This window comes from Bubalus bubalis, chromosome 4, assembly GCF_019923935.1.
Source record: "Bubalus bubalis isolate 160015118507 breed Murrah chromosome 4, NDDB_SH_1, whole genome shotgun sequence".
NCBI classification, from domain to species: Eukaryota; Metazoa; Chordata; class Mammalia; order Artiodactyla; family Bovidae; genus Bubalus; species Bubalus bubalis.
The window spans coordinates 94694967-94711504 of NC_059160.1; the positions used below are offsets into that span (position 1 = coordinate 94694967).

The 16538-nt window shown below is 50.3% G+C and overlaps 1 protein-coding gene and 1 long non-coding RNA gene across 14 annotated transcripts in view; one reads left to right on the plus strand and one right to left on the minus strand.

Annotated features, from left to right (window-relative positions):
- On the minus strand, positions 1-7267 carry LOC123333318. Of its 6 annotated transcripts, XR_006550624.2 has the most exons (4): positions 6852-7267; positions 6186-6325; positions 1609-1673; positions 1-616 (listed from the first exon to the last, which is right to left on the minus strand). It is a non-coding gene; the product is annotated as an uncharacterized LOC123333318 (long non-coding RNA). The 6 variants fall into 6 exon arrangements; XR_006550626.2 differs by lacking the exons at positions 1-616; positions 1609-1673 and adding an exon at positions 3671-4162 and having other exon boundaries at positions 6132-6325; XR_006550625.2 differs by lacking the exons at positions 1-616; positions 1609-1673 and adding an exon at positions 3671-4162 and having other exon boundaries at positions 6852-7263.
- PDE1B (phosphodiesterase 1B) overlaps positions 4506-16538 on the plus strand; it is a 26674-nt gene continuing 14641 nt past the window's right edge. For 4 of the 8 annotated variants that reach the window (XM_025284316.3, XM_006063693.4, XM_025284317.3 and 1 more), the window contains exon 1: positions 15490-16308. Coding sequence is in view for 3 of the 8 variants with exons in the window: in XM_006063689.4 (XP_006063751.2) it covers positions 16256-16308 (53 nt within the window). In the remaining 5 variants the exon portion in view is untranslated. The other 4 variants (XM_006063688.4, XM_006063690.4, XM_044941805.2 and 1 more) reach the window with 4 other exon arrangements.

Sequence of the window (16538 nt, forward strand, 5' to 3'; positions counted from 1 at the left end):
TCACAAGTTGCCAACAGCACTTTATCAACCCCAGTCTCCAAATCTCCTTGTCCCTATTGCCAGGATGTTGGCATTGGCATAATTCATTGATCTTATTTAGATTTCTCCAGTTTTATTTATACTCATTTCACTGTGTGTATTTAGTTCTGTACAGCTTTATCATGTGTAGGTTCAGGCATCTGCCACCATGGTCAGGATATAGGATGGTTTTATCACTACAGGGCCTTCCTCATATTGTTCCGTTATGTCCCTCCCACAATCCCCTTTCCCTTCCCTAGCCCTTGGCAACACAAATCTGTTCTCCTTTTATAAAATTTTGTCATGTGACATAATATCTTTTTATAAACATATCATCACACACACACACTTCTCTATCACATATACTTTTTCAAAGTGCTCTCACAACCTTAAGACAATTCTGCAGGGTAGCCAGGGAAGGCTTTCCTATTTCAGGCCAGAAAGCAGATTCAGAGATGTTAAATGACTTAATGAAGGTCACATGCATATCAGTACATTCGGAACTGGGACTCAAAGATGACATTCAGTCCTGGACGTTTGCTACCTGCCCCGACTGCCTCTTCATCTGGGAAGAGTTAGTTGTTAGAATCCAGAGACCCTAGATGGAGAAAAATAGAAGAGAGTGAGGACACGTGGCCTTGACCGCCTTAACAAAAGGTGACTGTCTAGAGGTGAAGGGTGGCTGAGTTAACAGGACCCATCAGCATTTAATGGCACCCCACTCCAGTACTCCTGCCTGGAAAATCTCATGGGTGGAGGAGCCTGGTGGGCTGCAGTCCATGGAGTCGCTAAGAGTCGGACACAGCTGAGCGACTTCACTTTCACTTTTCACTTTCATGCATTGGAGAAGGAAATGGCAACCCACTCCAGTACTCTTGCCTGGAGAATCCCAGGGATGGGGGAGCCTGGTGGGCTGCCATCTATGGGGTCGCACAGAATTGGACACAACTGAAGCGACTTAGCAGCAGCAGCAGCATTTTAGGCAGTTTCCTTCCTCAGCCAGGAGGGTCTCTGACCTCTTACAGTCTGGGACGCAGTCCATGATGAATCGCTTTCTATGCTCAGATCCCCAGCTCACTTTAGGCCTAAAAGGAACTGCGGAATGAATATCAAGAAGAAATTCTGACCCCGATTGTTTTGTCTCGCAGGCAGAGAGTAGGTTCTAGCCTCAGCATTTTCATTAGTGCAGTGTTTTCATTAAAAACTCCATTAACTTGTTTGTGGCAATGAGACAGAATTAGCCCTCCCACCAGACCTGGGGGTGAGATGCCTGCAGGGGAGACCCTGTTCCTCTGGGCAGTAGAGACAGTGTTTCCCTCACCACGCTGTTCAGTCGGCTGAGTGGGTGAGGGTAGCCTTCATGTGCAGGGGGTAGGGGTGGGGGGACATCCCTGGGCCTTGCCAAGGGGGCCTCACCCTTTGGCCTGGGAGGAAAAGAACACCCATGGTTTAAGCATGGACACCCAGAGGGGAAGGAGGTCCCCTCTAGGGACAAGAGTTCTGGAATTTTACATCCTGTTGCCTAGATCAATTCTCTTCCAACAAAGTTTGACTTTGAGAAGAAGCTGGCACATGGTTGAAGTCACTCACGTGGTTGGGGGAAGAGTGTTCTTCCAGTCCTCCGCCCCACAGGGCCTCCTGCTCCTCCTAAGTACCTGTCATCAAAGGAGACGAAGATGAGTCCCCCCTCAGCCCCCACACCTCAGTTGTCAAGTCCTCTCCCTCCCACCTGAATAGGAAAAAGGAGCAGCAGGCCAGGGTGCAGGTTGAGGAAGTCAGAAGTTAACTTGAGCTGAGTTTGCAGCTCTGGAGAGATTGAGGAGCAAGCTTTTCTCTTGTCACTTTGGAGGGAGAGGATTGTGAGGCCGCCCCTTTAAATAGCATTCCTGTAGGAGGCAGATCACATCCAGCCTTCACCCGCTGCCAAAGCATCGGGGTTTTTTTTTTTTTTTGGTCTCTATCAAACTCAGAGATTGTCGGAAGGGGTTGTGGGGTTAGAGGAGTGAGGAGGAAGGGTCTCCAAGAGCAGGGCAGTTTGGAAGCTGAAGAGAGAGGGATGAGGTTGGGAGAAGCCTGGGAAAGCTGGGGGTGGGGAACAAGGGGAAAGACAGGGAGAGAAGAATGGTGGTCTTTTGAGACAATGAATGGAGCAGACATATCCTGTTCTTACCTCTCTAGGGGTAGAGTAAGGCAGAAATGAGATTGGATTAAAACAAGACAGATGAGGTTGAGATGAAAAGCCAGGACTGGTGATTAAAGAAAGCAACATAGAATGGAAAAGGGTTAGGAGACTTGGCCCTGGCTTTGTTACTCTCTGTGCGTAGGTGATCAGTCTCTTAATCTCCGTGGGACCACATAATTTTTCTAGGCTTAGTTTTCCCACTTAAAGAAAATTACTTATTTTATTTTTGCGCTGGGTCTTCGTTGCTATGCGTGGATCCTTCTCTAGTTGCCGCAAGCCAGGGCTACTCGCTGGGTGTGGTGCACGGGCTTCTCATTGTGGTGGCTTCTCTTGTTGTGGAGCACAGACTCCAGGCGCACAGGCTTCAGCAGTTGTGGCACGTGGACTTAGTTGTCAGGAGGCATGTGGAATCTTCCCGGACCAGGGATCAGACCTATATCCCCTTCATTGCCAGGTGGATTCTTTACCACTTGACCACCAGGGAAGTTCCTTCCCATTTGTTAAATAAATGGGATTAGACTAGATGAATAGTGTGTGTGTGTGTCTGTGAATTTTCCTTTTCTTAAAATAGGTTAGAAGTTGGGGGCCTGGGAAGGCAGAGGTGAAATATGTCACCGTGTTGACAAGAAACAGTGAGGGAAAAAAAGAAGAAACATTGAGAGATCCCTCTCTTAATGGAAGCCTCTTTCCCACCTCTTCTGGTTGAAACATCTGCCGAATTTGGGAAGCTCCTTAGCTTTAACCCTAATTTCCTAATTAGAGCTCTTTAGCTCTAATTTTATTTCACAATTCTTTTTCAGCCCATTCTTTCTCAGTTGATAACAAAGAAGGTGGTTGCCCTCCAATTTTGAGGGCCGAATTGTGAAGGAATCTGGTTCACATCTCAGAAGCACGCATGTTTTGGTTAGGACGGTTTCTCTGGCCAGGACAGGAAATGGTGTGTGCTAAAGTTATATGGACAGGGCGGCTGAAGTCCAGTGTTCTCTCTGATTTTGTCTCTGTCTCTGGCTTGCTGTCACCTTCAGCCCCTGTACTTCCAGGAAGCTGATTCTGCTGATACTTCTCTGTCCTGTCAGATCTGAAGGCCTGACCTAACTTAACTGCCTAAAAGGCAATCCTTCTATGTTGAGAATCTTCACCCTGTCACTTTACTTCTGTGCTTTTCTCTTCCATTGTTTGGGAAGGAGGGAGCTGCCACTTGTTATTTAGAATGGAGTCCATACCTTCTCCTCATCACTTATCCTTCCAGCCTCCAGAGTTCTTGAAATTAAAGCTCACATTCTCTAATTAGTTAGTGGATCATGGATTAGTTAGTGAATACACATCCACTTTCTGTTCACAAAAGATTTCCGCCAATGCCAAAGTAGGTGGCCATTAAGGAGGAGGCTTTAAAGGAATCCTAACTTCCTGCCAGAGTCCTAGGTAGGACTCACTTTGATGGAAGAGACTTTGCCCTGCTACAAGTCTTTAGTTCAGATTCCAGAGCATTTATTCTACAGATGTTTTAAGCAGCTAAACTGTTTTGCGTTGGGCCTTTAGCCATTGGATTTCTTTCAGAGAAGACAGAGTAAGAGGAAAGGCTACCTACTGCAGGGGTTGAGATAAGACAGGAATGATTTCCTGGCCCTTATGGAGTTACCTATAACCAAGTCAAGACAGGGTGCTGCCTGCTCTGGTGGATTCTCTCTGGGAAGCGTTAGGCTTAGGAGAAACTACCCCCTGCTCGAGGCACCAGAGAGAAGGCCACAGGCTGGAGAGGAGTGTCAGGAAGACCAGCTCAGGGAACCGGGGACAGGAGTGGGTGACCATGGCCACTGAGAGCAGACGCTGTACTTTTCCGTTCAAAGGCAGGAGCACACGTGTGAGGGTCCCGTCTGGGGCTGGATTCTGGGGGTAGGTGGCTTCACTTAGCGAGTGTCAGGACTCCTCCCCGACCTCTCCCTCACGCCTGGGACGCACCGGCTGCTAGGCACGCGGGGATACATGAAACGACAGGCACATCCACAGAAACTCAAAACACACTCCCAGGGAGCCCACACCACCGCCCACAGCCAAGTCCTGCCGCCCGCCGCTTGCGCTGCGCTCTGTCAACACGCACTCATATCCACCCGCGCGAGGCTCACGCAGCCTCCCGCACCCGGCGCCTGGGTGCGTGCGCTCGCCCTTGGGCGCTGCCGTCTCCGTGTGCCCCTGGCTGCCAGGCGTTCCTCCGGGAGGGGGAGGAGAGGCTGCGAGGAGTGAGAGACGAGCCGGCAGGCCGAGGAGAAGGGAGGGGGAGAGAGGGAGGGGAAGCCGGCCCGGGGAGGAGGAGAGAAGCGAGGAGGCGGCTCCGGCAGCGCGCGGCGGCGGCGCGGAGAGCTCGGACTGGGAGCCCAGAGCTCGGCTGGGCAGCGGGAGAGGAGGAGCCGCAGGAACTGCAGCTCTGCCAGCTTGGGCCGAGCTTTAGAGACCCCGGCCTGGCTGGTCCCTGCCAGCCGCAGGTGGGAAGGGGCTGGGCTGGGGGGCGCGGGTCTGCCAGCTCGGGGCTGAGCTGAGCCGCGGTGCTGTCTCCTCCCTCGGTTCCGTAGACGGAGGCTGAGCATGGAGCTGTCCCCCCGCAGCCCTCCAGAGATGCTAGAGTCGGACTGCCCTTCACCCCTGGAGCTGAAGTCAGCCCCCAGCAAGAAGATGTGGATTAAGCTCCGGTCTCTGTGAGTCTCCGGGCCAGGGGGGAATGGGGGAAGGGATCTCAGGGAGCCTGAAAGGAGTGCGGGGGGTAGCTGGAGCCGGGCCGGTGGATTCACTGGGGCACACATGTTGGCAGGTGCGAGAACATAAGCTGCCCGGACACGCGTGGCCAGGCCACATGTGCAAGGCATGTGCACAGCAAGCCGGCCGCTTGGACCGGGTTTAGGAGTTGCAGAGCTAACGAGGTGCCTGCTGACCCCCTGGGTGACACATGCGGCGCAGAGAGGCGGCACAATATTTGCGGTGTTGGCAGGGCTGCGGACGGGCAGCTTTCAGGAGGTGCCAGGCTGACTCACACGTATCCATGTGCAGGGTTGGGTAGATGTGAGGCACATCACATGTGTGTACATGAGTGTCCCAGGGTCACAGAGAGGTCTGTAGAGTGACTGCACACAGATGCAGGTCCAGTGCATGGGGATACTTGTGCCAACCTGTGGGTCATACGTATCTCGGCTGGGATTGGTAGTTTCTGCCTCCTGCATCCTACAGAGGGTGGGGGTAGCGGAGGGGGTTGCCCCGTTCCTGAGCTGTTCATCTCTCTTGGGGCCTGGAAACACACTCTGTATACATATTAATGATGGGGACCCACCTAGGATCTAGAGAAGGGGGGAACCCTGTCCTGGGGGAGAGGGCGTGGAGCCCCAACCTGGGAGCTGGGGTGGTGGTGAGGGGAGATTGGTTGACTGGGGCAAGGTAACTGTCAAAGCCTTTTTGTCACTGTAGGGTCTCCCAAGGATCTCCAAGCACACCAAGGCATCTTTTCTTATTTTTGCAGGAAGAGGGGATGTGGAGAGGAATAAATGGGAAAGGGAAAGATTCAGGTGTCCCATACTCCAGTTCTAGGGAAGGAGAGGAAGTTTTCTTCCTGCTTATCAGAGAAGAAGAGGATTGGTTCAAAGACAAGCCATGTACCATGTTTATCTCTCTGTCAGCTGCCACCCGATAATCTCTGCAGTCTGTTGATCCTTAACCAGAAAACAAGAGAAAGTGCTGCTCTCCCTGCTATGACTCCCCATGGCCCTAGGAGAGAGACTGCAGATGTTTGGTGAGGAAATACAGGGAACACAGCCTCAACACGCAGTTGCTCCCCAATATTCTCAATTGTGAGCACTGAAGCTTTTCATTTCTAGGTTCCGGCAGAGGGAGAGATGGGGATTGAATATGGATAGATGCTTATGATTGTGTTGTTTTAAAAATACTTTACCTGTGGTGATAAGATGATACCTTTATGTTGGGCTGGTGGGTCTGATTTACATACCAGCTGCTTAGAAAGGCCTTAGGGAGAATGGAGGCATGTTGGGCAACAAGGCTTGGAATCCAAATGTGCTTCTCGGTCCTCTCCTTTGCTGCCTCTGGCCAGTGCAACTTGCGGGCTCTGTGAATCCTTGGAATGAGGTTCTGGGATGAAGAAATGGAAAATCGGGTTGAATCAGTTTTTGTTGGGAGGAGCACCCAGGTGATTCTTGATAGAAAACCCTGCTCTGTTGATGGTAACTGAGCTGGCAAGAAAGGTAGGTAGGGAAGTGGTTGAAAGGCAAAGAAGGGACCTCAGGGTCTAGAAATAGGAGAACCCAAGCATCCCAGGATGCTTTCCCACAGCACAAGTGGCTCATCATATCTTCCCCTTGCCTCTGTTCCAGGTAAGGGGCCCTGCAAAAGAGGTGGGTCTACCCATTTCACTCTCTCCCACACCTTTCTAACCACAGAGCTTTTCTGGAAGCAGATTGCAATTGCCTCCTTTAGGGTGAGAAGTGGTCTATGGCAAGAAAACAGGACCCTCAGAAGACGGTACTGAAACCCAGGGGAGGAAGGGAGTGGAGGCAGCTGCCCCTACAGAGCCTGTTAGCTGAGACATCCTTGCAGGCGATCATGGTGGACAAGGATCACTAATCTTATTGATGAGATTGTTCTGGTTTTCACTCACTTCAGCAATCTGGTCCTTAAGAGCTCCAGCTACATGTCACAACTTATCCAGAGAAGTACCATCTCCTCAATATTAATTACTAAGGATAGATTCCCAGTCTCAAAGCAGAGGAAGATCTTGATACCAAGGTAGATCTGAAGTTGATAGCTTACTGGATTTGGCCCTGTTTGAATCCTTGGGGAGGCTTTGCCAGTCAGATGAAGGGAAAGCAAAGGATTGAGGATTTTTCTGGGTAGGAGAGGGAGATAGCTCTCGGGGTGGAGTGGTTTCTGAAGAGGTGAGCAAAGAGGGCATTTTCACCTTAAATAGAAATAAAACTTCCACCCCCACCCCAATCACCACCTGTACCCAAAAAGGCCCAGGTGGGAAGGGGCTATTTAGTCTGGAAACAGGGAGATGGGCATGATTATCTCAGGACTAGATACTGAATGGGCTTCCCTGGTGTCTCAGACAGTAAAGAATTTGCCTGCAATGCAGGAGACTCCAGGTTCAATTCCTGGATTGGGAAGATCCCCTGGAGAAGGGAATGACAACTCACTCCAGTATTCTTGCCTGGAGAATCCCATGGATAGAGGAGCCTGGCAGACTGCAGTCCATGGGGTCACACAGAGTCAAATGAAAACAGATGGAATATATATATTCTGCTGCTCAACATGTCCTAATCTCCTCCATCCCAACTACCCTTTTAATTTCTAATCTGGGACATTGAGGGTCTCTTCAGGGAAACTGGGCCTGGTGTTTTTTCTTCTGGCTAAAAAAGCCCATATGAATAGAATTGTGCAGGGCAATTTCTTCTTGGGAAGGGTATCCAGGAATTCTATTTTCCATACTAGCACTCTGCCAAAGATAAATTCAGAATCTGGAACATATTAGCTGTCAGATTTCACCTCTACCTAGGGGAAATTTTCCTAAGTAAGCAGACTTATAAGCTGAGGCATGGGAGACACTGAGCCAGGCACTTCAGGGATAATGGGTGAACCAGGACAAATTTCGGCATCTCTAACATTAAGATGAAGGACTGGGCTAGTCTGCCCACTCTTCTCTGAGACCAGAGAGCCTTGAGGAATGTGGGGGAGGGCCAGTAGAAATGGAAAGGTTTTTTTGGTGTCTTTTGCAAAACAAGAAAAACTATGAGTGGAGACTGGTTTGCCATCCTTAGCTCATTCATTCCTTCAACAACTCTTAATCGAGTGCCTCCTGTGGGGCAGATGATGTGCTGGGTGCTGGGGATATGGTGGTGGGCAAAATGGACCCAGTCCCTGATCCTATGGAGCCTGTCATATGGTTCAACTCCATCAAAGAGAATGGAGAGTAGGGGAGGCCCCCTGCTCCTTGTTTTCTGACACCCTCTCAAGTGGTAAAATCCAACCATTCTGGTTTCTGCTTCATCGCTTACTTTGGAGGGGGGTTATACACAGTACAAGCACATATATGAATTCTCTCTCTCTCTCCCAGGATAGTACAAGCCTCACTCTTCTCTTTGCTCCAGTTTCTTCTGAAATTTTACAGACAAGACTTCCCTCTTCCTTGGGATAGTATAAAACAATCCCTTTCTCTTTTCCTTTCTCCACATGGTGCACGCTCAGGCTTCCATGGTTTAGACTCAATGTCCTAAGCTATGGTTCAAGGTCATTTCAGGGGAGCTGGAGCAAGGACACAGTTGGGGGTTATTTTTGCCCATCTTTGTTGCATCGGAATCTAGTGTGCTACCCAGAACATAATAGGCACCCAATAATTGCTCTTAAACAAAAGAATGAACAAATGAATGAATATACCTGTATATGTCAGAGCCCAGTTCCGTCTCTGATTCTGTGGCGCGTGTGTTCCTGTGTGCAGTGGGGGAGGGGAGTAGGCATGGGGATTGGAGAAAAGGAGAGGTTGTTTTTGTTATTGTTTTTAGAGGGTGATGCTCAAAAGTGGTGGGGTTTGAGAACCTCCGAACAGAGCCTGGAACTGAAGGAGTTACAGAAACAATCTGGAAATGTGAACAAGATGTATCAGAATGAAACTGTGAATGCCTGACATGTATACGCATGTATCTGGTGTATCTAGGTAAAGGCTGATGTGTGTGACAAGGACAGTTGGTGACGTCAGAGCTCCATAATGATGTTTCTTTGTATGTTTAGAAACAGTATGTCTGATAATAAATATGCACTTACCTGAATACCTGAAATTGTCCTATGTATGAATGAGATGATATTTTTGTGTATGCGAGTGTGTCTAGGTAATGGGATGATATATATGTGTGATCTGCGTATGTGTTTGTGACACACTCAGATTTTTGGACAATCCTGGGGACAGCAAATGCACAGGAGAAAGAAGCTGAAGGAAAGGACTGAATGCCTCATTGATGTCTTCTATCTTTTGTCCTCATTTTGTGTCTGCCCCACGGAATGAGCTTCTGTGGCTCTTTTTGTGCTGCTGTCCTTTCTCTGCACATGGCTGTGGAGCTGCCATGAAGACTGCAGGATAAACTGTGGCTTCTTGGGCCTCTGGAGAAGAAGGAGCATCATTTCTCTGAGGCCTTGGTGGGAACGGTTTTTAGTTCCTTCCTCCCTGGATCGCCCCTTCCTCCTTTATTTCCAACCCTGGCAAAGGGAATCCCTCCTCCCTGGGTTTTATATCCCCTCTCCTATCAGAGGTTTCTATTTTCCCCATCAACTTTGTCTTGAATGAGGCATCTCTTGATGGTTGAGTGTGGAAAATTCCAGCAGTAAACTGAGGGGGATGTGCAGAGAGAGGGGGAATTCAAATTCCGACCAGTGGAAGAACTTCACAAACCTCTGGTCACAATAGGTGGCTTCAGGGGAGAGACCAGGGAGGCAGGGTGGTGGCAATGGAGGAGCAGAGGGAATATTGGGAGACTTGAGTTCCTATTCCTCCTCTGCCAAAGGCTAGCTGCATGATCTTGAAGTCACATAGTCTCTCTGTGTCCCTATTCTTTATTTGGTATCATCCATATGAAAATGGTTTTTAAATGATAAACTCTGATGCTCTTTCAGCCTGGGAAAGCTTGCTGAGTGAAGAGGCAGCAGAGTAGTAATAAATGGGCAGTCATTGGCTTGGATGATGAGAAAAATCAAGATTCAAGAGGCAGGAATATGAATGATACAGTAGGTTTGAGTCCTGCTGTCTGGGGTCTGATTTGGAAGAGTCTCGGTGATGAGTGGTTGGAGGAGGTGAGGCAGGTGACTGAGCTTAGAGAATAGGAGGCTGGGTGGGCTAGGAGGAGGGCTGTCCCACAAAAGGTGTGGTCTTCTAAGGTCAAAAGAAAAGATGACAGACTTATTCTCTATCATCTTTTTTTCAATTGGACAAACCAGAAGTGGACGGAGCAATTGCCCTTGTAAGATGTAGTGGGTGCAGGGTGCCTAGGGACTGCTGTTGATGAGTTCCAAAAGCATTGGGGAAATTCCCCTCTGGCGTTTATCCTAAGTCTCTAGGCCCGGGGTGATATGATCAGCTATGACACATTCTATTTTAAAGAATCTGTGTAGTCCTTTAGAACCCAAATACCACTCTGGTTGCCCTGGAGGCTGGTTAAAAAGACGGTGGAGATCCCGCATTTGAGGCTGCACTTAGCACTTTTGCCAGGAGGAGGGTGCAGTAGGTTGGGGATGAAGCTAGGACTGGAAGGCCAGGTGAGAGACCCAGGGGGAGGGAAGCGTGGCTGTCTCTAGACCCCTTCCACTTGCCCCCTGTGCAGGGAGCTCCTGAATGCAAGCCAGGGGTTGTCTCACATCTTCCCTTCTTTTTTTTCAAACACCCCCATCAGACTGGGATGGAGGAACTAGGAAACTTGAGAGAGATCTTTCCTCTTATTTGTGTCTTTAAAGGGATCATCAAGGACTTGTTTTCAGCTTTTCTGCTCCCTCTGTTTTCCTCTTTAATTTTTCCTGCATCTTTTCCTCTGCCCTTTCCCTCCTTTGTTTCCATCTCTCTCTGGCTTCTCTTTCTCTGCTGGGCACTATGGTGCTCTCCTCTCGTGTCCCTCTTCCTCTCTCTCCCTATTCCCTTTGGCTTACCCCCTCATTCTGGCCTTCAGTGCTCCTAGTCCCCAGTCACCCTGGCCAGGAGTCTGGAAACATCCCTGCCCACCCCGGGGGTGGGGCTTCTCCAGGCCCAGGTGTCCTTGTGATGGTTCAGGGCAAGGTTGCTGCAGGCACATTTGAGGCCACCTTAGGAGTCCAGCCTCAACTCCTGTATTCTACAAGGCCTTTCTTTTGTCTTCTCAGTGACCTCATCCTCCCAGCATCTCTAGGGAGAAAGCCAGGTAATTGCCTTTGGGTCTCATGGGACTGATTTTCACAGGTACAGAAGTTGAGTAGCTATTTTCCAGCTGTCCCCAGGACAGCAGCACAGAAAGGGGGACAGAACCAGGGCAGCAGGTGGGCTGCAGGCGAGACCACTGGGAGACTGGAAGTTGTTAGATAATGAGATTGTCCCCTAAGGGATGAAGACTTAATGGTCCAAGAGAACTGGGAGAGAATCCTGGGAACAGTGAGTGAGGCCAAGAGGAGACTTCAGGGGGAAGAAGGGCTACTCAGAAGGGAAAAGTAGAAAAGTGAGTTGTGACCCGCCCACTGCAGGGAGGTCCCTAGTGCCAGAGCCCTCGCCCCTCTGTCCCCCATGTCCCCAGTCCTACAGTGGCTCCTCTCCCCGCAGCCTCTTCTACTACATCTTCTCCCTGTCTGGGAAGAAAAGAGCAGGTTAGGATATAACTTCAGCATCCCAGACCTGGCAGAAGTCCACCGAGGGAGCTGGGATGGGGTTTTGGTGGCTAAGTAGGTGTGGTGGGGAAAAGGACATATTCAGGGAGAGGCCTGGGGGCTCAGGGCTGGGAGGAAAGCTGGAAAGCAGGTGCTCAGGTGGTACCATGTTGGATTCAGCCAAGTCCCCAGGTCAGTTGAGTCCACAGCTGCAAGGAGAAGTCGGACTTGCAAATAATCACAGTGGCTGCAGTGGGATGATTAGGCGGCCAGCTGGTGTTGGCACCGTTTAGGCTGAGAAGGGAGCTTGCCTTCCAGGGGGGCTTAATGATGCTCTGGCAGGCAGGACCTGGGGGCCAGAGAAGCTTCTTTCCTTCCTATTCCTTGGCTTCTCTGCTTCCCTGTTTATCAGCTCTTGCACATCTAACTTGGCACCATCCTCCTAGTTCTCGCCTCTGTGCCCACCTTGTTTGGAAACTTCTTGGGTTGAGCGTGCACGCATGCTGACAGTGTTGCCAGGCTCCCTAAACCCCAGCCTCTTGTCTACAAGCAGTAGCTTTAGCAACCCCAGTCTGAGAGAACTATAATAAATCAAATTGCACCAGACTCATCCCAAACACTTCTTTGTCCTGACTGTTCTCTTCCTTTCTATTCTTTGAAATGCCAAGAAAATATGCTGTTCTTTTCACTGAAGCAAGATGGACTGAAGATAGACATGCAGGAGAACTTCCTGCAAAGTTCATGGAGGTTAGAATGTAACCTCCCTATGATAAAGAAGAAAGCCACACTCTTCCTTTAAAGCATCAGTTTTGGGCTAAGTTGGGTGAAGCAGTGAGCCAGTCAAAAAAGATAAACTCCTACTCAGGCACTCTATTTTCCTAGTGTCTCCAACCCAGGCACTGAATCTGAGAACCATAATGTGTTACAGAGAGGGAAACTGATGCCCAGAAATAGTTGGTAAAGTGGGGGCAGGGCTGGGACCAGACTCAAATCCTGCTGATCCAGAATCTAGAGCTACTCCCATAGCAGTGGCAGTCAGTCCCTTGCCAAGCTTCCAACTCACTCTCCCATCTCAGGCCACCTTCAACATCTGTTAGGTTCCCCAGAAGCAGGACATCTGCTGGGAACATCTGTTGGGATGTGGTTTGGAGGGCTGGTGGGGTGGTCCGTGTGGAGGTGGTTAATGAGCAGAATTAAATTGTGCAGGGAAGGACAGGAGGTGTGGACAAATGAACCAGAGCCAGAGTTCTGAGCTGGGTTCAAAGTTCAGAGTTCTGAGTCTTCCCCTCACCTTCCTGCCCACCCTCCTCTTTCCTCTGTCTTTCAGGGGCTGAAGCTGGAGGGACAGGTGACTCATCTGTGTGCTGGGCAGGGAGCTGGGATGTCTGGGTTCTTGTTATTCTGGGCTAAGGCTCTAGCTACTTAGATTACCCACTTCCTCACTGATCTGAGCTGCGCTGGGCTGTTGCTAGGAACACCTGTTAGAAACGGTTCTAGGCAGGAGGCAGAGGGGGAGTTGCCTGCACACACACACACACAGACACACACACACGCGAGCGCGTGTGTGTGTGTGTGTGTGAGTTGACTCCCTTCCCTGTTCCTCAGTGTTTCCCAGACATTCTTCTGCAGCACTTTTCAAATCTCCTTTCCTGCCCCTTTCTCCTGCCCCTCCCCCATCTCGCTCCACTTGCTGGGTTTCTTTCCTTCCCCCACTACCCACCCGCCTTCCCAGGTGCTGCCCATCTGCTCTCCACCCTCCTTCCATCCAGCTCCTCTGTCCAGTGCCTAGAGAGCTCGCACCACTGCTGCCGTGTCCACCTGAGGATTGCTGCCTCCAAGGATGGCACTCTATCTCTGTCACTAGGGGGGCTATTTTTATCTCTGAAGCCACCTCCGCCACTGTGCCCAGCCAGCTGCCCGAACCAGGGCTGCCTGTATAGCAATGTGAAACCAGGGGAGTGAGGGGAGTGGCAGTGCTTGGGAAAGGTGGGGGTCTGGCTCTTCCTGGTTTCTGGAGATCTGTGCTCTGCATGTCCCCAGTTTCTGCTTCCCTGGTCTCTGTGGAATAAGGAGCCAGGGAGGAGCCCCTGACATCTGGAATGGTGGTGGTGGGGATACAGGCTTTTCTATTTCAGGGGCCTCGGGTACAAGGGTGGGCACAGGGGGCTTTGTTCATGGAGCACTTGTAATGAACCTTTGCTGAATTAACAAAAACAAAAACTAAATGGTAATCTTTCACATATACACATCACTTTATAGTTCCCCAAATGCTCTTGTATGATCTCCTGTGAGAAGTGCATGAAGCTTGAACTTACCCATTTTACAGACAAGGAAAATGGAGCCCAGGGTGTCTTGTTCAAGGTCATACATAGTGCTAAAAGGCAGGCAAAATCTCCTGATCTTAATTAATATCCTCTTTCTATTGGATTTAGATGGTTTCCTTGATTTTTTTTTTTTCAGTTTCTGAGATTTTTAAGCCTTTAGATCAGCCAGTTAATCCATTCCTCAACAGCCCTCCAGCCACTACCCCTTACACCCCTCTTTTCTGAGCAGGGGCAGAGTCACCTATGCTTTGCTCATCCCTTATCCCAACTCCTATTCTTCAGGGCAGGTGAGGAAGGGTGGGGATGGACCAAGGAGGGAGGCATGATAGTTGAGCTGCTTGCTATTTTAAAACTACATTTAATGGCTAGAGGAAAATTCACTCTGGGGTCATCACATCTATGCTCTTGCTCTCAGTCTCTTTAACTCAGACAGAAGTAGAGTGTAGCATGTGTGTACATGAGTGGGTGAGTAGGTATGTGTGAAATTTTTCTCCCCAGGAAGGGATGGTGGTTGATCAATGTCCTTTCTAATTAGGAAGAGTTAATAACAGGCTGGTGAGATGAGCGTGGTGGGATGCACACTGGGATGATGCAGCATGTATGTACTTGGGGTGATGTGGTAAGCTGTTATTTCTCCAACTAGTTTTGGTTCTACTGGGCAAGGGAGCAGAGGGATGGACAAGATATCCTCTCTGGAGCTTTTCTAGTCTAAGAAATCTCTACCTTCCAGTAGGAGGGTTGGGGTTAGTGCCTACTTGGCTTGGGGGCTGAGCCTGGAGTCAGGTGAGGAGGGGGCACTGCCCTGAGTTGGTGTTTGCTGGTGTACCATCTGCCCCCACTCCCACCCCTTCTCTATCTCTCCAAAAGAGCTTTTCTACAGAGCAGGCCGAATGACTTGTCCCACATCCCCGAGGGGCAGTGCCAGGTGTCTGACTCCAGGGCTAGTCCTTTCTCTCTAAAAACACTTGCTTCATGGCTACCAAGAGTTCACACAACCTTGTAGACATTTAACCTTCGTCCCTCTTTACTGCTGAAGACAACTTCCACTCGTCCCAGTAATTTCCCAAACTTCATTTGGTTATAATCCTTCAAGGCTATAGCACAGTGACAAAGTATTTTAGTTTCTCCCTGCTTTTGGTGGGTAGGGGTGCGGTGGGCGATGAAGCAAGAGTTCCCATCATAAAATCCTGGCTCTTAGCCCGTTTCTTTTCTCTTTCTTCTGTCATACTCATCCCCTCTAGTCGCTTTTCCTCATCCCTACATCAACCCTAGACCGTCGATGAAGTAGATCATAGTTGCGCGGAACCCTCTTCGCCCGCTGCCCTAGGCTTCACCCGGGCTCTCCTCAGCCCCGCCCATCCCCTCCGCTGACCAATCGCAGCCCCCATGCGCTTGTGTTGGTGACGTCACCCCATAGCCAATCGGAAGGCGGGCTGGGGCTGTTTGCGCACATCTATTCCGCACCGCAGAGGCCGGGTTCTTCACTTCCTAACCTGAGCGGGACCAAAGCCTGGAAGAGAGAGAGGGGGCCTTGGTCCCACAGGCTCTTCGTGGGCTGTCCCGTCACTTCGCCCTCTGGGCTGGAAAGACCTCTCTCCAGTCAGTTCACGGTTATTTCCCAGTCCCCGTTTGACAGATGAGAAAACTGGGGCTGGGAGTATTCAACTCGCCTAGCCTCTCGGTTTCGATGAGCAACTCCTGACTTTCAGTCACTGCTTGGGTGGGGGCTTTCCTCCTTGTTGAGCGGGTCTCTGGGTAAGGATACCCGGATCCCTAGCTTCAGCAAGCCCCTTTTCTGCAGTTTCTAGTTCTCTTCCTGTCTTGCTTCCGTCCTTGCAGGTGGGTTAAAGCTCATTTTGAAGAGTGGACCCGGAAAAAAGACCCTGAGAGGCAGCCAAATCTGCTTTCGCCTAGCTGGGACGCTCTGGAGGGCTCCTTCCACTCCACTGCAGACTTCCTCTTCAGGACAAATCAGGATGGCTCCCAGTCCCTGTCCCCTTAAGCCTCCTGCTAACCCTTTCCTTCCCCCGAAAGAGGAGCCCCACCTCCTCAGAGCAAGGGGCTGGCTTATGCTATTTCTGTCCTTTCTGGGATTCTTCTGAGAACAAATTCTTGTTTTTAGTCTGATTCAGATGTGAAACTTTTCCCGCGGCCTCTCACCCAGTTGTGGGCTGGGTCTCTGCCTCATCACTCCTTCCAGCTAGGCTCCTCCTGTTCCCCTCCCCTAAATTCTCTCTGTTCAGTCAGTCGGTCACTTTTGCTGAGACCTAGAGAAGGAAGTCAGGGGCCTAAAAGGGAACCACTCCCCTCAGGGGCCCAGGGGCCTGTGGGGCAGCATTTTGATACTCTGAAGTGGAGAACTTTGATTCCCATGGCCAGCCCTGTTCCTGTGCAGAGGAGTCACCTCCAGGGTCCTATTCTCAGGTAGGCTCCAGGGAGGAAGGGAGAGGGGAGGAGGAGGACCAGAGGACAGGCTGCTGTGGGTCTACTACTTGTAGTTTGGTGGAAGAGCAGGATCAAGACTTGACAGTCTCATATAGGTGTGTGTGTGTGTATGTGTGACTAAGCAGTGGCAGGTGACTTAGCAGTTATTTTCCCTCTTTCTCTCCCTCCTGAACCCCAGCATTCTTAAGACCTCACATTCCTCCAATATC